Source organism: Sapajus apella, unplaced genomic scaffold (assembly GCF_009761245.1).
Source record: "Sapajus apella isolate SASKATOON/1434 unplaced genomic scaffold, GSC_monkey_1.0 scaffold189, whole genome shotgun sequence".
Classification (NCBI taxonomy): Eukaryota; Metazoa; Chordata; class Mammalia; order Primates; family Cebidae; genus Sapajus; species Sapajus apella.
The window spans coordinates 419589-440725 of NW_022437129.1; the positions used below are offsets into that span (position 1 = coordinate 419589).

Genomic DNA, 21137 nt, shown 5'->3' on the forward strand with positions numbered 1-21137 from the left:
GCTGAGACTACAGGCACACACCACCACGCCCAGCTAATTTTTGTATTTTTAGTAAAGACGGTGTTTCATCATGTTGGCCAAGATGTTATCGATCTCCTGACTTCGTGATCTGCCCGCCTCAGCCTCCCAAAGTGCTGGGATTATAGGCGTGAGCCACCGCGCCCAGCCTAAAAACTTTTTTTTACTAGGGTAATATCTTAACTTTAAGAACACTGCAATGGTGGGAAACTTCCTCCCTTCCTCCTCCCCACCGGCCTCTGTTTCATGTGCCTGGGGAACCTAACAGTGTGGCTGGGATCTATTGCCAGGTACCCCTGTTTATCTGGACTTATCTGGAAGAATGTGGAGAGTCCCACATATATTGGCTTCATCAGTCTACTGCTACCAAGCCAGGGCAACACGCTGGGGCCCTTGGCCACAACTGTTTAGTCACATAGGAAGAGTTGTGGCTGACGTTAGGTATCATTGGAGTTTGAGCTGTCAGGTCCTTGCTGAGAAAAGTGGGGCCATTCAGACAGAACAGAGTAGACAGGCAGGTTCCCTCACTACCGGACGAGGCGTCCCCAGCCTGTGCTCTGTCCCGGGAGCAAACAGGCATGCACCCTTCTTTCCAGGACACTGGTTAAATGCAGAGCCAAAGAACACTGCAGCTCTGATCCCGCCCTGCCAATGACAATATTTCCAAGTGGGCATTGGATACAAGTTTTCCAGAGCCAAATATAACATGTTCTTTCCTTGATATCACTTAACAAATCTCTCGACATCCAAGTCCTGTGTGCACAACACTGAGAAAATACCTTTCAGTGGCTCCCAGCCGTGAGCTCTCTCCACCCTGGAGTCCCTGGTCCCGGAGTATCTTCAGGGCCCCCATTCCCAGAAAGGTACAAACTCCCATGAACCTCCCAAAGGAAGAGAACACTCAGCATTACCTGGTTGAGCAAATATTTAACTTGTAACAAATAAAGAAAGGTTGCCTACAAGAGAATGAGAGAGACGAATGTTAGTGTTTCGGCCTTGCCACACAGCAGTGAGGTCACATGGCAGGGAGCTGGGAGCCACAGCCATGCCTTGGCTGCCCTCTGCTCCCGCACGGAGCCACAGAGACTGGCATTTCAGGATGGGGCTGAGGCCAGGGGGTTATGGCCCAGGGGCTACCCAATTCTCCTTTATGGGTGAATATGCCCCAAGCGTAGTCCCTCCATCTGGCAAAAGGGGATGCAGCTTCCCTGGTTGCATGTCCAGGACTCTTCTGGGGACACTGGCATGGAAAGGGGCCCCTGGGCAGACTCCAGGTGGGCACCTCCATATAGTCTGGTCTTATGTGGTGGAATCATGAAAGACTGTCACATTGACACGGTTTCAGGATAAATGAGTGAGCACAATGCCAATTCTGAGGGCAATTGGTGTCCCTAGATCCATACATTGAAGCCCTAGAGTCTCCAATGTGACTATTTGGAGGTCTTCAAAGGGAGATTAAATTAAAATGAGGTTTTAGGGTGGGGCCCTAATCCAATAGGACTGGGGGATGAATGCATGGGGGACAGCCTGCAGAGCGGGGCCACTGCAGCCAAGGAGACAGGCCACAGAGGACACCAATCCTGCCGCACCTTGACCTTGGACTTCCAGCTTCCGGAACTGTAAGAAAATAAAGTTCTGTCTGGGCACGGTGGCTCACGCCTGTAATCCCAGCACTTTGGGAGGCCGAGGTGGGCAGATCACCTGGTCAAGAGATCGAGACCCTCTGGCCTACATAGTGAAACCCCTTCTCTAATAAAAATACAAAAATTAGCTGGGTGTGGTGGCGCCACCCGTGGTCCCAGCTACTCAGGAGACTGAGGCAGGAGAATCATTTGAACCCAGGAGGCGGAGGTTGTAGTGAGCTGAGATCACACCACTGCATTCCAGCCTGGGAGACAGAGCGAGACTCTGTCTCAAAAAAAAAAAAAAAGGAAGAAAATAAAGTTCTGTTGTTTAAGCCCCCTAGTGTGTGGTATTATATGATGGAAGCCCCCAAAGACTCATGCATCTACAGTCTCCAACTAAATGACAAACACTTAGCTCTTAGGTCAGGCGTGGTGGCTCACACCTGCAACCCAACACTTCAGAAGGCCAAGGCAGACGGATTCCTTGAGCCCAGGAGTTAGAGACCAGCCTGGGAAACATAGTAAAATGCTGTCTCTACCAAAAAATGCAAAAATTAGTTGGGCATGGTGGTGTGCACCTGTACTACCAGCTAATGAGGAGGCTGAGGTGGGAGGATCACTTGAGCCCAGGAGGCAGAGGTTGTAGTGAGTGAAGATTGTGCCACTGCACTTCAGCCTGGGTGACAAGTGACATCCTATCTTAAAAAAAAAAAAATATATATATATATATATATAACCTTACATGGCTGAGAAAAAAAATAGCAAGACTTTGTCTCTACAAAAACTAAAAAATTAGCCAAGTGTGGTGGCATATGCCTGTAGTTTCAGCTACTCAGGAGGCTGAGGCAGGATGATGCTTCAGCCCAGGAGGTCAAGGCTGCAATGGGCTATGATGATGCCACTACACTTCATCCTGGGTGACACAATGAGATCCTGTCTTAAAAACACCAAAAAAATAAAAAATAAAAGGCCAGGCGTGGTGGCTTACACCTGTAATCCCAGACTTCGGGAGGCCAAGGCAGGCAGATCATGAGTTCAAGAGATCAAGACCATCCTGGCCAACATGGTGAAACCCCGTCTCTACTAAAAATACAAAAACAATTAGCTGGGTGTGGTGGCACACATCTGTAGTTCCAGCTACTCAGGAGGCTGAGGCAGGTGAATTGCCTGAACCCAGGAGGCGGAGGTTGCGGTGAGCCAAGATCGCGCCATTGCACTCCAGCCTGGGTAACAAGAGCGAAACTCTGTCTCAGAAAAAAAAAAGAAAGAAAGAAAAGAAAAGGAAAAAACACTTAGCTATCATTGTTCATTGACCATACACTGCTGTGTCAAACATTAACCCATGCTTATGGTTCTGTGTGGTCAAACTCAGCAGACCAGAAAAAGTCTAAAGGTTCTAAGTGACACCCTCAGGGGTTGTGAAATGGGTGAAACTTTGCTCAGTTTGCATTTTTCTCCATGGATGATTCTGGAAGTCTCTCCAGCTCTACTCCAGGCCTCCTGGAGTAGCCTCGATCTTGGTGTTCTTCGAGATGAACATCTGTTTTGCCTTTAACAGGCATAAACAAAAACAGGCTTCCTCGAAGGCACCAACGCCACAGAAGAGAATCATCTAAGACTGAGCCAATACATTGGACTCACAGACACGGCGGCTGCCTTGCACCCACAGACCCCAAGAAGGGAACCTCTTAGCCCTTGAGCACTTACAGGAAGAGCTGGAATGAAGATCGTGACATAGGTCTGAGTAAGCCTAAGTAACGAAAAGAAAACAAAAATTGTGACGGAGGCCTTGGTTTCAAGGGAAAAGTAGGCAGAAGAAAATAACTAGAACTGCCGTTTGCATTCTTGGCTCTTTCAAAATTAAAGGGCTTACATTGCTGGAGTAAATGTGAAAATTTACATATAAAGCTTGTCATCTTAAAACCCAGATAACCTTTCTTGGTTCTTTTGTGTCTTTATGTTTAGGAAGGGTTTTTCAATTTCAGCACCATTGCCAGGTAATTTTCCACCTGTTGTGGGGTACTGTCCCGAGCACAGCAAGATGTCCCACAGCCTCCTGGGTTCTACCAGGAGTACTCCCTACTGCCAGCTGTGATAACCAGAAATGTCTACAGACATTGCCAAATGTCTCCTCGGTTCAGAGCCACTGATCTAGATAAGAGCTTTGAAAGCTCTTACCCGGCCAGGCACGTGGCTCACACCTGTAATCCAAGCACTTTGGGAGGCCAAGGTGGATGGATCACAAGATCAGGAGTTCGGGACCAGCCTGGCCAATATGGTGAAACCCCGTCTCTACTAAAAATACAAAAATTAGCTGGGCATGGTGGCCGGCGCCTGTAGCCCCAGCCACACGGGAAGCTAAGGCAGGAGAATTGCTTGAACCCGGGAGGCAGAGGTTGCAGTGAGCAGAGATCACACCACTGCACTTCAGCCTAGGAAACAGAGTGAGACTCCATTAAAAAAAAAAAAAAAAAAAAAAAAGAATCCTGGGAGGTGGGGACCAGGGTACAGGTGGGTTTGAAAGCACTCAGCTGATTTTAATATCAACCAGGGTCAAGATATACTAAACTTTGAGCAAACGCCACAAACTACCATCCACATGGAGGGTGCTTGCAAATCTATTTTCATTCAAAACTCACAGCCATGCAGGTCACCCAGGAGGGGAGTGGGTACATCTCGGGTGCCAGATGTGAAAAGTACTGAGACCTAGAAGACGTCATCCAAGGAGAGATTAGCACCACTCTGGTGTGCAGCCTTGCCCCTGGCCTTGGCTGCACCCAGACGGGATGAACTTTCTGTGGGATGGACACCCAGTCCCGCCACAACAGGTCCCATCTTACCTGGACACACCTGGGTCCTGCCTGAAGAGCAGCAGGATGTGTTGGGTGTTGAGAAAGAGCGCCCAGCAGGGGAAGCAGCAGAGGAGCAGGATGAGCGCGCTTCGCTGCAGGATCACGCCCACGTGCTTCAGGTTCTGACTCCCGTACGTCTGGGGTGAGCACAGCCAAAATGAGCCCATTAGCACGGACCCAGCACCCAGCCATCCCCCAGAAGCCTTCAGTCATGCCTCATAAAGAAGCAGGTTGGGTTGAGCACAGTGGCTCATGCCTGAAATCCCAGCACTCTGGGAGGCCGAGGCTGGCAGATCATGAGGCCAGGAGATGGAGCCCATCCTGGACAATATGGTGAAACCTGGTCTCTACTAAAAATACAAAAAAATTAGCTGGGCGTGGTGGTGCACGCCTGTAGTCCCAGCTACTCGGGAGGCTGAGGCAGGAGGATTGCTTGAACCCAGGAGGCAGACGTTGCAGTGAGCCAAGGTCGCCACTGCACTCCAGCCTGGTGTCTGGTGACAGAGTGAGACTCTTGTCTGGAAAAAAAAAATTAGCCGGGCGTGGTGGCGAGCACCTGTAACTGCGGCTACTCAGGAGGCTGAGGCAGGGGAATCGCTTGTACCCAGGAGTCAGGTTGCAGTGAACCGAGATCCTGCCACTGCACTCCAGCAAGACTCAAAAATAAATAAATAAATAAAATAAGAAAAAGAAAAAGAGAAAAAGAAAAGAAAAGAAAGAAGCAGCAGGTTGGCCAGGCAAGGTGGCTCAGGCCTGTAATCCCAGCACTTTGGGAGGCTGAGGCGAGCAGATCACTTGAGGCCAGGAGTTCAAGACCAGACTATGCAACATGGTAAAACGCCATCTCAATAAAAAATTGGTTGGGTGTAGTGGTGCATGCCTGTAGTCCCAGCTACTTGAGAGGCTGAGGCAAGAGGATGGCTAGAGCTCAGGAGTTCGAGGCTGCAGTGAGCTGTGGGTGTGCCACTGCAGCCTAGCCTGGATGACAAAGCAAGACTCTGTCTCCAAACAAAACAGCCAAATTTTGCACATCTTTTCAAGTTGTGCACATCTCCCCCAGCTCCATGTTCAGTGACATCTCTGGTGGGTTGAAATTAACCAGAGGAAATACTTACACACCTGAAATTGGCAAACACTGCCAGTCACGTGTTTCTCCCTTCCCCCTTTCCCCCAAGACTTGGTTGCTGAACATTTACCAGCCTGCCACTGGGTGGGGACAGGAAAGTTGGGTTTTAAGAAGTCCTCCAAGCGACTCTGATGCACGCTCAATTTAGAGAACCACAGAACTATACCAAATTCAAACCAAACACGTGGGGAGCGATAGAGGGGAATTTCACAAAATGCCCCCTATTTGTTCAACATACAGTGTAAGACAGTCGTGCAGACAAACACTAGTTTACAAGGCTGAAAGAAATCCAGTGACATTTCAAATAAAGCAGGCCAGGAGAAGCGGAGTCGCTGGCAGACAGACACCGCAGGTGCTGCCGCTGGGCTCTTGTTGCCAGTGGGGCTCTGCCATCTACACTGGAGAAAAGGTGTCTGAGGTCACTGTGAGCGTGTGGCCACTTCCATTTACCTGGGAGATGAGGGTGTCACAAGCAGAAGATAAGCCAAAGCCCACCGAGACACCAGTGACATTGATAACCTGTAAACAAACCCAGAGATGAGTACCTGCAGAGTTAAAGGAAGAAAGGAAGATTAAATCCCTGCGTGTGTTGATCAGAGCCTGCAAAGCTCCTCCTTCAGCATTCACAAGGCAATTTTATCAACTCTGTCAGCTGCCTGAGCCCCCAGTCAGACTGAAGCCATTCTCACAGGTTTAACAAAAATTCTGGACAGAACTAGAGTATTCATCAGGCTGCACTTTGACCCACTTCCTTATAACCGAAAGTCACGTGGCACCAGACACTGACCATGTACATCCCCGTTGTTCCTACAGATGGGATTTCTGGTGTCACAGTCACAAGGCTATTGTTTAAGAATTGTTGACCCAGGGCGGTGGTTCATGCCTGTAATCCCAGCACTTTGGGAGGCCAAGGTGGAAGGATCGCTTGAGCCCAGGAGTTCAAGACCAGCCTAGGCAGCATGATGAAATCTCATCTCTACAAAAAGTACAAAAACTAGCAGGCATGGTGGCATGCTCCTGTAGTCCCAGCTATTTTTGAGGCTGAGGTAGGAGGATCACTTGAACCCGAGAAGCAGAGGTTACAGTGAACCGAGATTACACCACTGTACACCAACCAGTGTCAAGACCCCCATAAAGGAACTGAATCAGCATGAGAACAGTTTCTTCACATCCCTGTCGCATGACTTCACACTGCACTCTTCAACCAATCGACAATCACACTTCAGCCCATTCGAAAACCCTTAAAAACGCTAGCCCTAAACTCTTCGAGGGAGACAGATTTGAGGTTTCCTCATTCAGTGGCCTTACAATTAAACCTCTTTCACTGTTGCAACCTGGCATCTTGGCGTATTGACTTGCCATGAGCAAGGCGACAAACCTATTATGGCTATAAGATTTGGCTAGGTTAAAGGACACGCACAAGCTTAGAAGGGGAAGAAAAGTCTAGGCCAGAGGTGATTGCCCAGACTTTCTCTTTTAAAAGTCATTTTGCTCTCCAATTTCGGGGCTCAGGGACACTGCTTACTGGAATGCAATGACACAGCAGCACAGAAGAGTCCACCTCCTGGAGACCTAGCATGGCCCGCGTCCTTACCCTGGAGGGCACTGGGAGCGCAGAGGCAGTCTGAAGTCCAGGTTAGTGCCAGAGCCTTTCCAGATGTGCTCACCTTCACCAAGGGTCAGCAGCAAACCCTAAAGCTTCGGGGAGCCCAGGGCAGTGCCCCCAAACCAGGGAGTGGTATCACAGGATGTCTGACGCATACCCCTTCTGGAACCTGGTGCCTCCACCTGATTCTACAGCAGGGAACCCGTGGGCAACAGCCCAAACTGCACCCAGTCTGGAAGCCCTGACTTTGATAAGCCTTTGGCCACATCCTGTAATTCCTTGGCCAAAGAGAACCTGCTAAGCCTTGCTAAGTGCGTTTCTGTCTTCCCTTCTATTGCAAATACAATACTTAAAAACAAAATGGGGTGCTGGGGGCGGTGGCTCACCCTTGTAATCCCAGCACTTTGGAAGGCCGAGGTCTTCCAAAGATCACTTGAGGTCAGGAGTTCTAGAACAGCCTGGGCCGACAAGGTGAAACCATATATATATAGACACAAAAATTAGCCAGGCGAGGTGACAGTCGCCTGTAATCCCAGCTACTCAGGAGGCTGAGGCAGGGAGAATTGCTTGAACCCAAGAGGCGGAGGTTGCAGTGAGCTGAGATCATGCCACTGTGCTCTAGCCTGGGCGACAGAGCAAGACTCTGCCTTGTAAAAACAACAATGGATAATTAAGCCTGGGGTTGTCCATGTTGTCCCCTAAGGCCAAAATAAAATAAGCCATATGTACTCATAGCTAGTTCCACATACATTTGGTGACTAATTCCCAGCAGTCTTGCATAGTTCACAGGTAGCAAATGTAATGCCTGGTGAGACCAGGCAGATAAGTGAAAGTGTGTCTCCATCAGGGCTGGAGCAAAGGGGAAATGCATCCATCAAAGAGCCATTGAATACACTTTTGTAGAAACACCCAAACTAGACAAACCAAACCCTTCGGCCTCGCATGGCCAGTTGACAACTCCTGGCTGAGATGGATGATATGTCTCTGGTTTGGGGGGTTTGCATCTACAATACGGAGAGGATTTGGAGTTCCTCTCAATTTTAAATTTGGACACAAAGATATGGACTTTCGCCTTCCAGACCCATTTCTAGGTTAGGACTCTCAGTAAGACAGACAACTGAGTGGGGAGCATGGGGGGAGTCACTTCCTCCTGAGGAAGTCAGACTTGAACTCCCCTTTTACTGTTCCCTTCCCCGAACTGTGGGACCAAGAGTGGGAATCAGAGCACCATGAATCACAAGTAAGATGATGGCTGGGCACGGTGGCTCACGCCTGTAATCCTAGCACTTTGGGAGGCCAAGGCAGGTGGATTGTTTGAACTCAGGCATTTGAGACCAGCCTGGGCGACATGGTGAAACCCCGATTCTACTAAAAATACAAAAATTAGCCAAGTGTGGTGGTACACACCTGTAACCCCAGCTACTTGGGAGGCTGACGCAAGAGAATCGTTTGAACCAGGAGACAGAGGTTGCAGTGAGCCGAGATCACGCCACTGCACTCCAGCCTGGCGACAGAGCGAGACTTCATCTCAAAAAAAAAAATAAAGTAAAATAAAAAACAGAAATGAGAGGATGTGGTAGACAGAATAATGCCCCCTAAGATGTTCCCATCCTAATCCCCAGAAGCTAGGAATCTGTGAGGTTATATGGCAAAGGGGAATTAAGGCTGCAGCACCTTGATTTTAGCCCATGAAACCCACTCCAGACTTCTGCCCTCCAGCACTGTAAGAGAATAAGTCTGTGAAGGTTTCAGCCACGACCTTTTGGTGATTGGTTACAGCAGCAGCAGGAGACAAACACAGGCAGCATTGGTAAACCTGCCAGAAAGCCACCACGTACCGCGATCGCCAGCGTGACCGCGTCCAGCTCCAGCTTGCCCAGGTGGCCGCAGAACACGGAGCTTATGAAGCTGATCAGGAACACCATCAGCTGAACCAAGAACTGGGAAGAGAGGGGAATGGGAAGGGAGGTGAGTGCCCACCATCGCAGGAAAGCCTGGGGGCCCAGGGGTGACCCCAACCCAACGACACCAGTCAGAAGTAAAGAAACCCAGCTTCAGTGAGCCTCTGCCGCCTTTCATAGGCAAATGTACAATTTCTGGGGCTGGGGGTGGGGGCCTCTTGAGATCTCAAAACAATTTATTTGCAACCACGGGGTCAGAACCACTTTTTTGAGAACCTCCCAGCCTTTTCGGTTTTTCACTTCAGTTTCTCAAGCTACAGAGCACATTAAGTTTCCTCTGAAATCTGCAGAGGCTGCCTTCTGGGATAACTCCCTTGTTATCCAAGATTCCTAGTGTGGACTGGAGAGAATACGGGATCCAACAGCAAGAGCCCACTCCAGCCAGGAAGTCCGCAGACGAGGAGCTGAAGATAGCGATGAGATCGTCCACCTGGAGTGCCGGTGGAATCGGGATTCTCAGGGGGAAACAGAAGAGGCCCACTGAGCACTTCGCATTCTAGGAAGCCTCAGATGTGAAGGCAATTTCTGGAATATTGAGCCATTTCTTCCTCGAAATTCCAGCAGGCAATTCTATGAATTGCTCCACAGCGCTTTCAGTGCACCATTGGATAACGAGCTTATTTCTGGAGGTTAACTTAAAATCACCAGATTTTAATCACCTGCCCCCCACCCACCAGACCCAGGCAGTCCAGTATCTCTCTTGGGGAAGCCCCTCTCCCCTGGCAGGCTACGTGGCCCAAAAGGGGGGGTTCACATGACCCCTGCTCCCTAGGAGGAGAGGATGGGTGCCTTAGGACTTGCTGCTGCCACTGCTGCCTATGTCTACCCCATGGGGCCCTCACTGAAGCTGATGCCCCAGAGTTGGCGATGCTTGCTGCTGGTCCAGCTGCAAGGCCGCCTCTCACCGCCCTCAAGCAGTACAGACTCCCCTGTGCTGAGCCCACAGAAAAGTCCCTCTTCCTAGGGCTCCAGTGACTTAGCTTCTAGAGCTGACCTCCACCAGGCTCACACACAGCCCATCTGCCAGCTCTGCAACCACCTCCAAATTCAGGCCCCTGAGCCATGATGGTTCCCATCACCTCCCTCTTTTCCTCCCCAGAATCCACACCTAGGGAGAGACCATTTTCAACTCCTGTGATGGGCCCAGACCTTCAAAGCATGCAAAGCCTGTTTTTAACTGTGTGTGTGTGTGTGGTAGCGGATGTATCTTTCTTTTAACGTTGTCTACGTGACCCAGACACCTCCCTACCACAGAAGCCAGGTGTGAATGTCATCTCCAACAGTCGCCCAGCTACTGAGCAGGTGGAGCACTTTTGTAAGGCCCTGCGTGGGTAATCCAAAATAAGACTGAAGATGGGAATCAAAAAGGGGTGGGGTGGAGGTGCCAATCAAAAAGGCTGACATGAAGAACCAGATGCTGTAGACTCTAAAGCTAGAGCCAGTGGACGTCCCGTAGGCCTGTACCAGCAACGGTGACACATGATTTAGGCGTTGTCACCACCCTTACAGATGTCCCCTGTGGTTTCATTAGGTGGAGCTTGGTGTCTGTTTCAATTGTGAATTCATGTACCTTTAAAGGCCACAGGGTCCTTTCTACGTGTGAACTCCGCATCACTTCCAAATCTTTCCAGCTTACTGCGCTTTAAGCCTTTGCACATCATCTGTCACAAGCGGTTGTGTTCACAGAATCTGTCTTCTCCTTCCCCGTGGAACATCGCGTTTCTACTCCATGGTTCCCTGCCTCCCTGCGGGCCACCTGTGAGCTGTTTCTCATGGCTTCGTATGGAAATGTCCTCAGTCACCCCTACTGCCCAGCCTTTGGAGTCCCTCCCAGATTTTGCCATCACAAATTGCATCACCCTGAACATCTTTCTCACTTGGGTGGGGGCCGGTCCAAAGGTGAGAATCATTGGATGTCTCGGATACAAAAGGCCAGGAAGTCGAGCTGAGCTAAACTAATCCAGGTGAGATGAACCTTCAATGTCAATGCCAGCAAAAACGTTTTTTTGAGAGCTGCTGCGGCTCTGCCGGGGTTACAGCAACAACCTTGTGCTCTGACTGCCTGAGTCAGGCAGTCCATCCTGAATGTCCGTGCCTGGGATCTCGGCTTGAGTCCGGATTTGCTAACCTCTTCTCAGGTCCTGGTTTCAAGCCCTTTGGGTAAATACTTGGCCACAGACTGTGAATCATGTACACAAGGGTCACCTGGGAGCCTGTGCCCTGGCCCATCGCAAGACCCAGGAGGCTAGGCCGAGCTCAGTGGCTCACACCTATAATCCCAGCACTTTGGGAGGCCGAGGCAGGTGGATCACCTGAGGTCAAAAGTTCAAGACCAGCCTGGCCAACATGGCAAAGCCCCGTCTCTACCAAAAACACAAAAAATAAGCTGGGTGCTGTGGTGTGTGGCTGCAATCCCAGCTACTTGGGAGGCTGAGGCAGGAGAATCGTTTGAACCCTGAAGGCAGAAGTTGCAATGAGCTGAGATTGCACCACTATACTCCAGCCTGGGTGACCGAGAGAGACTCTGTCTCAAAAAAAACAAAAAACAAAAAACGACCCAGGAGTTTGGTGGGGCTGAGGAATCTTCATTTCAACATGTCCCCACGCTCCCTCACACACACCCAGGCTAGGTGCATGGGGTCCTGGGTCACATTTTGAGCATGCTCCAGACCCTCTGGGACTGTGCTGTCGCAGACGCATATCTGCGCCCAGGGAATGAACCAATTCTGAACAAAGACCTGTTCCACTAGCTGTCCCAGCAGCTGCTGTCTGAAGAGCAGCCTGAACTGGCAGTGGCTTGGACAGAGCCAAATGGATGACAGAAATTGCCAGAGTGGGCCGGGCCCAGTGGCTCACGCCTGCAATTGCAGGACTTTGGAAGGCTGAGGCGGGAGGACTGCCTGAGCCCCGGAGTTCGAGACCAGCCCAGGCAACATTTTGTAGTGATCCCATCTCTAGAAAAAAATACCAAAGATAGCATGTGTGGTGGCACGCACCTGCGATCCCAGCCACTCAGGAGGCTGAGGCAGGAAGGATCACCTGAGTTCAGGAGTTTGAAGCTGCAGTGAGCAGTCCATACCACTGCATTCCAGCCTGGGTGACACAGTGAGACCCTGCCAAACCCTGCCAGACTGACTGTGCTTCCATCACTTCTTGTCACTGCGACCCTGCTCAGATTTTGGCCAGACAACAATAAGCAAGCTTGGCAGCCAGATTAAAAACCTTCAGCACCTGGCAGCTTTAGAGGGTTCTCTCCAGGGCAAGGCGCCTCCAGACCGCTTCTCCTACCCCCTCCCATGACTGCTGAAAGTTCACTCACCGGAAGGAAACTGAGAGGTCACCTGGGGTAGCCCCCCCCCACCTTTCTTTTACATGTGAGGAAGCACAGCCCAGGAGTTTTCGCAAGGAGCCCAGCCACGTGACTCTCAATCTCAACTCAGATGGTTACTTACGGCCACTGTCTTTGAAGCACAAAGTACATCCAAGCACTGGGGGGACAGGTGTGAGTTAGACACCACTGCTCCACTCCCGCCCCGTGGGACCCACAGTACAGACGGTCCCGACTACACGATTTTTCAACTTCGCAATGGTGCAAAAGCCATGTACGTTCCGTAGAAACCATACTTGGAATGTGGAATATTGATCTTTTCCCGGGCTAATGACGTTTAGTCTCAGACTTGCAGTACTGGTCAGGGCAGTGGGCCACAGCTCCCCATCAGCTCTGCCATCATGAGGGCAAGCAGGTGACACTCTGCCGTGGAATGTGTTGCCAGTATTTTTTGGGTATTTTGTTTTGTGTTTTCATACATCCTGTCATGACTACAAAACGGCCATCTTGTGTCTCCTGCTTCTGGGGAAACGAAGGCAGCTATGACTCTTATGATGGAACTCAAGATAATTGGCCAGCATGGGGGTGGCAAGCCCATCACGGCCATCCACGCAAGTCAGGACTTTCACAATCCATGATCTCATCCTTTTGGTGCATGTAACCCCATCATAAGCCAAGGAGCATCTGTAGAGTAGGGAAAGACGTTCAAAATGCAATAAATAACATAGCTCAGGACATGTGCGTGATGAGCTGTGGGGTGCGGCAGGGGAGTCAGAGAAGGTTCCTGGGGGAAATGAAGTGGAGCTGAAACCTGCATGACGAGCAGGTTAATGTCAGGTAGGCAGGGGCAAGAGACTTGTCTGCCAGGGAGGACTTCCCAGGCGGAGGCACTGAAAGGAGGCTGGGTGGAGGATGTGGCCAGGAGATGAGGACCAGAGACGAGGCTGGAGGGCTGGCTGGGGCCAGGCCATAGAGGGCCTTACAGGACCAAGGAAAGGGTCCGGAGCAGGAGGCACAAGCTCAGATGACCATTTGAAAAGAACTCGTGGCTCCATGTGGCGAATGACAGCGGAGATATAAAGAAGTGGATCCCTCTGAGAGGTATTTAAGGAGCTAAAACCTAAGGCCTTGGTGAGGATGGATTAGAGGAGGAAATGGGGAGCAGAGGCGGTGGGGGCCAGACCCACCCAGCTTTCCTCTTTCCAGCTCCTGCCATCTTTGACCACTTCCTCACAACCATTGAATGGGAGGAGTCACCTTCCCTGAAGGTCTTCCCCCACTTAGGCCTAGGCCTGTCTGTCTCCAGCCAGGCTTCTCCTGCTGAATCTGGTGTTAGTAACTACTTCCTGATCAATATCTTCCCCATGGCCTGCAGGATACAAACCAAAAGGTCAGCCTGCACTTTCTCCTTTGTGAGTCCTGGGTAAAGCGGGTCTCTCCAGATCCCCCACCTCACTCCCTCAACCTGCCTGCCTGCTCTGATATTTCTGCTCCACAGCCATAGAAAGCCTGCCAGCTCCTTCCCACACAAGTGGAAACATTTATTTGAGTTGGAGCCTAGACTATCCCACGTCTGTTACATCCTGGGCAATGCCTGGGGGTCCGTCTTTGGGGTTATTTTTCAGAACTGTTGCCAGCCAGGTGATGAGAGGCTGTTGACAAAGAGGAGGCACAGCTGGAGTGCCTGAGGCCAGGTGTCTGCACACTCTCTCCCTTGCAAATCCAGTCTTCCTCAAACTTTCCCCAGGATAAAATGGGTGGAGCTTTTGAGAAGTAAGCACCATTCAGCTCACACTTTCCTTTGTGCTATGGGTTATTCTCTTTACAAATGCCTCATTTAGAGTAGGGCAGGGTGGCTCACACCTGTAATTCCAGCACTTTGGGAGCCCTAGGCAGGCGGATCACAAGGTCAGGAGTTTGAAACCAGCCTGACCAACATGGTGAAACCCCATCTCTACTAAAACTACAAAAATTAGCCAGGCATGGTGGTGGGTATCTGTAATCCCAGCTACTCAGGAGGCTGAGGCAGGAGAATTGCTTGAACCCGGGAGGCGGAGGTTGCAGTGAGCCGAGATCGCGCCATTGCACTGCAGCCTGGACAACACAGTGAGACTCCATCTCAAAAACAACAAACAGCAACAACAAAGGCCTCTTTTAAAAGCCCAGTGGGAGACCTCAAGGGTCAGGGTTAACTTGAGAGATCTGGAAGGGAAAGGGTGAATGAGAGAGAAAATTACAGCAGGGAGAGCCAGACAGGCATGTTCCTTATGTTATGTTGGAGGCTTGGAGAAGAAAGTATTGGACAATGAGCATAGGAACAGAAGGGGGTGGTCTCTCCTTATCCCCTGCCCCTTGGGAAACAAAACTTTACAGCAGATGGGATTGGAGATGGGAGACAGACCCAGGGGAGTCCACATACACTTCATCAGAGACTAAAGAGGTGGCAAAGCTCTCCACATTTTCAAAAGCAGAGACACACACACAAAGGACTGGAAGCAAAGTTCCTAAATGACCTCTCAGTGGTGAGATTTCAGAGGTTTTTTTTTCTTTTGTTGGTCTTGGTTTCCTATATTTTTTCTACAGCGAATAGGCATGACATTTGTAAGCAACACAATCATATATAGATGTATGTACGCACAGAGAAAAGGTGGGGTCCCCGGCAGGTCAGTCTTGTGGTCATCCCTGGAGACCTGGAGAGGTCCCCCACATCAAGGAGATCAGGCTACTGGGAGGGGTTTCAGAAAGCTGCCCTGTTATTATTATTATTGCTGTTGTTATTAGTGCTGTACTATTAAAGCAATAACAGGCTGGGCAAGGTGGCTCATGCTTATAATCCCAACTCTTGGGAGGCAGAGGCAGGAGAATCGCTTGAGCCCAGGAATTCAAGATCAGCCTGGGCGGCACAGAGAGACCCAGTCTCTAACCCCAAATACAAAACTTAGCCAGGCATGATGGCGTGTGCCTGTCGTCTCTGCCACTTGGAAAGTTGAGGCTGCCGTGAGCTGTGATCGCACTACTGCACTCCAGCCTGGCCGACAGAGCAAGACCCTGTCTCAAAAATAATAATAATAATAAAGCAATAAGAGCCTTAGAAAGCCACTTCTCACAGCAGCTCTGTGAGGGGGTGCTGGGACAAGACACGATTATCATCCCCATTTTACAGATGAATATGCAGAGGCCAGAAGAGGTTAAGAGGCTGTTCCAATCCGCACAGCTGCTTCCTGACTTAACCTTCGGAGGTCAAAGCAGGGCATGCAGCCCCAGGTCTTGAGATTCCAAATCATGAGGTTGTTTTGTTTTGAGACCAAGTCTTCCTCCGTCATCCAGGCTGGAGTGCAGTGGCATGATCTCAGTTCACTGCAACCGCCACCTCCCAGGTACAAGCGATTTTCAAGCCTCAGCCTCTGGAGTAGCTGGGATTACAGGCGCCTGTCACCATATTCAGCTGATTTTTGTATTTTTAGTAGAGATGGGGTTTCAACATGTTGGCCAGGATGGTCTTGAACTCCTGGCCTCGTGTGATCCACTCGCCTGCACCTCCCAAAGTGCTGGGATTACAGGCTGAGCCACCGCCCGTCGTCCCACATCGAGTTCTTTGCGGTCTGTGAGAAAGCATCGCTGATGGATCTTCATCCCATGGCTTTGACCTCCGCATTTCTCTTGCTGTCCTGCGCACCACAGCGAGTGTCACAATATCCCACACACCACAGATCCCACTCCGGGGGCGCAGCGGCGCCTCAGCCCACACATGTGCAGAATCTCAGCCTCAAAGCCAAAAGCTTATTCACGCCTTACGTGCGCATTGGCTGCTGCTTGTCCTGCCCTTCGGTTTCAAAACCACCGAAGCTGGCAGGGGAACGTGGATAGGATTAAATTTTTATGGTTTTTAAAACCACATTACTTTTAGAAGACAAGGCAGAAACAGCCCTAACCTAATGATTAAAAAGAAAAGACTCCCACAGATAAGAACACCGCGGCCCCACAAAGAACCACATTAAAACCCTGGTTTTCTCTCACATATAATGATTGGCGGGAGCGGGTGGAACAGGACGCCTCTGGTCTCCGCAGACGTTGACTGGATTCCGGAGAAATCGTTTAGCAGCTCTAAGTCCACGACAGACCACGCACCCCCTCCTCCGTGCCTCGGGATTATTTAGATCGCTGAGCTCCCGAAGTTTTTACCGCTACTTTTCAAAGAAACAAGTTCCCTCATCTTTTGAGGTTCAGGCAAATTGCTCTTCGTTGGCTGGAATCAGCTCCCAGGGAAGGCACCCGCGGGTGCAACTGCAGCCTGGACCTGACTGAGCCCCGTTGGGTGCAAATATCCCGGCTCCCCGGTGTCTCCAGGCGCAGGAGGCGGGAGTCGCCGGCCTCTCCGAGCCAACGTGCGCCCGGGCGCGTGCCAGCCGTGCCCGCAGTGCCGCGCGGGGCCCCCAGTAGTGCGGTGCGGAGCGGAGGGCGGCCGGGACGCAGGAGGAGGAGCGGGGGTGCCCGACTGGCTCCCGGTAGGATGCTTCCCGGTGCCCGCCCGCGGCCAGCTCACTCTGTCCCTAAACCCCACCAAGCCACCCGCGGAGGCAGGAGTCACCAGGCCGCCAGCCCACCGGGACCGGTCTCCCACTGAGGCCACCCTACTCACCGCTGGGCCCGCTAGGACCAAGAGCGCCCGCAGCTCCTCTCGGAAGTCGGACAGCCGCAGGCGGCGAGCCTCGCGGAGCTCAAGGATGGTCTCCGGGCCTCCGCGCGCGGGCACGGGCGCGAGCTCCTCAGGAGCCTCCATGTGCCAGGCGCGCTGCGGCCGGGGAGGGCGGAGGCCTGCTGTGGGGACCGCGTAGCGCAGCCTGTTCTGCAGTCCCCGCCCCTGCCGACCGCCCAGAGCCCGCCCCGCGCCTGGCGCCCTGGGGCCAGACTGAGTGCGCCCCAGGACGGCAGTCTGCTACCTTGGGCTCGCCCCTTGCAGCTCTCTCTGCAACACTGCGGACGCCTGCGGGTCTTGCAAAGACCAAGGAACTCCTGTATTTGGAAGGCAAAGTTTGAAAAAGCTCTGTTGGAAACTAACGGAACGCGCTCCGGCGGCTGGGTCCTCCAAGTCTCGGACGCCAGGGCTCACCCCTGCTCTGCGCCTCTCCTGGGGGTTTCAGGTTCTGAATGCCTTGGCGTGGAAGGACCCAGAGGCCTCCAGCCAAGACTCGGTTAGCAGCCCGCGGGGTACACTGGTTGGGCGCATTTGTTGTGCAGATTGAGTTGGGTACATTCTTTGATACTGGTTTGGATGTTGCATACTCTTCTCCTCTCATCGGTTGTTCCAATAGAGAACTTAGAACCTACCAGGACAGAGCAACATGCTCCTATTTACCAAGTAGCACAGTTGGCGCCCATTGGTCGTGTTGGAAGTTTATCCATCAGTCTGCTATGGGAGGACGAGAGGCTGGGGCTCAGAAGGGCACAGGCAGCACGCTTGCCTCCCAGAGCCTCAGTTTCCTCATCTGCAAGGGTGAAATAACATCTCGTCGCCAGCTGTGAAGATTAGGGTTGCCTGGGCAGAGGACCTGAGTCAGTGCCGCCTGCCCTCAGCCTGGCACCGGCCATTACCTAGTAAGTGTCATTTACCAGGACCTGAATAATTTCTGTAATAATCCAAATTCCTTCTGTTGTAAGTGATCCAATGTAAGTAGAGAAAACGGAAAACAAATTTTTTGGCTCACGTAATCAGGAAGTTTGGATTCTGGGATTTAAAAACAAGATTATTCATGCTGTCCCTCTCCCCATCTCTGTACCTCTCTTCCTTTCTCCTCGCCCCTTGGGGTTCTTTATATGGTTTCTCTCCGTCCTCTGCAGGCAGCCTTTCTCTTCTTGTGCAGGTGACAGTAGCCTCCGATACCCTCATTCCTATCTTTCATCTGGTAAACCAGAAAGTAAGGCCCTCCCCTCTTCTCTTCTGGCTCCAAACTAAAAAAACAAAAAACTGGGAGAATATCTGATTGGCTCTGCTTAGTTTTCTTGCCCACCTCTGAAACAATCGCCCTGGGTGGGAAAACAGGGTCTTATGCTTGGCTGGCTCTGGACCATGCATCCAGCTTTGTACCTATGGGGTTGGGTGCTATTTGTGACCAGTCTCGTCCCACCAGAACTGCACGTACGGAGTAGAGAAGTTTCCCAAAGGAACTGAGAGTCTCAACAAATATCCGAGGATATTCACTAGATCTCTGATCACTGCTGTTCTTTGATAGTCCTCTGGAAGTCCTGACTGATGTAATAAGACAGGAAACAGAAATGTAATGTACATGAGGAAAGAAAAGGCAAAGGGATTACTCACAGTAGAATTGCCAGACTGCGCCAGGCACAGTGGCTCACGCCTGCAATCCCAACACTTTGGAAGGCCAAGGCAGGAGGATCACTTGAACCCAGAATTTTGAGAACAGCCTAGGCAACATAGTGAGATCCCATCTCCTAAAAAAAAAAAAAAAAAAAAAAAAAAAATCCAGACAACCCCAAGAAATAAAATGTGAACAAAAGCTAATAGAAATGATAAAGGGGTTTAATAAAGTTGCACATAGAAGTTCTTCAACAAGTCATAGCAGTCCTTTCTTTAATAATAACATATATGAAAATATTAAAAGAAGGAATCTTTCACAATAACAACAAAAATAAAAACTCCTTGTGATGCAAAGCATAACACCTCACTCCTTAAAGGTGGATTGTACACAGTGACTTCCTCCCAAAGAGTAGAGCAGGAAAATTAATTTTCAATTAATATATTAGGTTTTAGTTCACTTTTGTTAATTCTATTCTTTTAAAATTTAATAGAATGATGCTAAAAGTAACTGACAGTGTAAACAGGAAAAGATATAACAAAAATTCTGAAAAAGAAAAGTAAGGAGAAGAGAAGTAGTTCTATTAGCTGATAGATAGTTTTTAAAACAACGCGTGGCTGGCTGAGCATGGTAGCCCATACCTGTGGCCCCAGCACTTTGGGAGGCTGAGTTGACAGGATTGACTGAGCCTCAGAGTCTGAGATTGCAGTGAGCTGTGATTGCACTACTGCATTCCAGTCTGGGCGGCAGACTGAGACCCTATCTCAATAACAAACAAAAAACAATTTTTTTAAAAAAGAACTCTGTTACTTGGAAAGTGTTGGGATTTTGATTGATATTGCATTATATCTGCAAATTTATTCAGAAAGAATACACCTCATTAAAAGACTGTCTTCTAGGGAGGCCGAGGCAGGTGGATCATCTGAGGTCAGGAGTTCGAGACCAGCCTGACCAACATGGAGAAACCCCGTGTCTGCTAAAAATATAAAAATTAGTCAGGCATAGTGGCACATGCCTGTAATCCCAGCTACTTGGGAGGCTGAGGCAGGAGAATCACTTGAGCCAGGAGGCAGAGGTTGCGGTGAGCCAAGGTTGCACCATTGCACTCCAGCCTGGGCAACAAGAGTGAAACTCCGTCTCAAAAACGTAAATGAAATAAAATAAAATACTGTCTTCCAGTTTAATCATATCCCTAGTCTAATCAGTACTCATCTAGGGGAATGGGAGACTGTTTGGACTAGGGATATGGTGAATTTGTTATTGATGCTTGATAAATAGTCATAATTATGTTCATATGTGGCTCTTAATTTGCCAAAAGATATTATTAAAAGAATGTATTAAAGTTAAATTTCATCAGATTTTTTTTTTTTTTGAGACAGGGCATCTCTCTGTCACCTAGGCTAGTGTGCAATGGTGTGATCTCTGCTCACAGCAGCTTCAACCTCCCTGGCCAAGCAATCCTCCCACCATAGCTTCCTGAGGAGCTGGGACTACAGGCATGCGCCACCACGCCCAGCTAATTTTGTATTTTTAGTAGAGATGGGAGTTTCTCCATGTTGGTCAGGCTGGTCTTGAACTCCTAACTTCAGGTGATCCACCCGCCTCGGCCTTCCAAAGTGCCAGGATGACAGATCTGCGCCACCATGCCCAGCCCCAATTCTCTTTTTATTGTAGGATTAATGGTGGTCATTGTGGCTAGCTCCCCAACATTCCTTTCACCCCAAATGACTCCTTTTAGCCAGTCACAAGAATCTCATTTTCCTCATCAGGGGCCTACATAGGGCAGGCATGACCCCATTCTATTTAATATATTTATATATATATTAGAGACAGAGTCTCACTATGTTACCCAAGCTCATGATTCAATTCTAGCCATGAAACTTGAGTGAAAATCTGATGGCATTTCTGGAAAAGATTTCCTATTTCTAACATTCAGGCAAAAAAAAAAAAAAGGCCCCTATTTTCTCCTTCAGATGTGGTATCCAAATTTTTTATTTTTTTGAGACAGAGTCTCACTCTGTCTCCCAGGCTGGAGTGCAGTGTGTGATCTTGGCTTACTGCAACCTCTGCTTCCTGGGCTCAAGCAATCCTCCCACCTCAGTCTCCCAAATAGCTGGGACCACAGTAGGGTATCACTATGACTGGCTCATTTTTATAGTTTTTGTAGACATGGATTTTCACCATGTTGCCCAGGCTGGTCTTGAACTCCTGAGCTCAAGCAATCCACCCTCCTCGGCCTCCCAAAGTGCTGGAATTACAGGTGAGCCACCACACCCAGCGGTATCTGAATATTCTGCCTGAAAGTGT

At 50.1% G+C, this 21137-nt stretch overlaps 1 protein-coding gene across 2 annotated transcripts in view; it reads right to left on the bottom strand.

The window, feature by feature from the left end:
- SLC47A1 (solute carrier family 47 member 1) overlaps nucleotides 1-17393 on the bottom strand; it is a 42573-nt gene extending 25180 nt beyond the window's left edge. For both annotated transcript variants that reach the window (XM_032269217.1, XM_032269218.1), the window contains exons 1-6: nucleotides 17156-17393; nucleotides 9066-9167; nucleotides 6072-6140; nucleotides 4484-4632; nucleotides 3351-3393; nucleotides 930-974 (exon numbers count right to left, since the gene is read on the bottom strand). In XM_032269217.1, coding sequence (XP_032125108.1) covers nucleotides 930-974; nucleotides 3351-3393; nucleotides 4484-4632; nucleotides 6072-6140; nucleotides 9066-9167; nucleotides 17156-17296 — 549 coding nt within the window. In that variant the 5' untranslated portion in view covers nucleotides 17297-17393. The remainder of the gene's footprint in view (nucleotides 1-929; nucleotides 975-3350; nucleotides 3394-4483; nucleotides 4633-6071; nucleotides 6141-9065; nucleotides 9168-17155) is intronic.
- Nucleotides 17394-21137: the final 3744 nt, after the last annotated feature.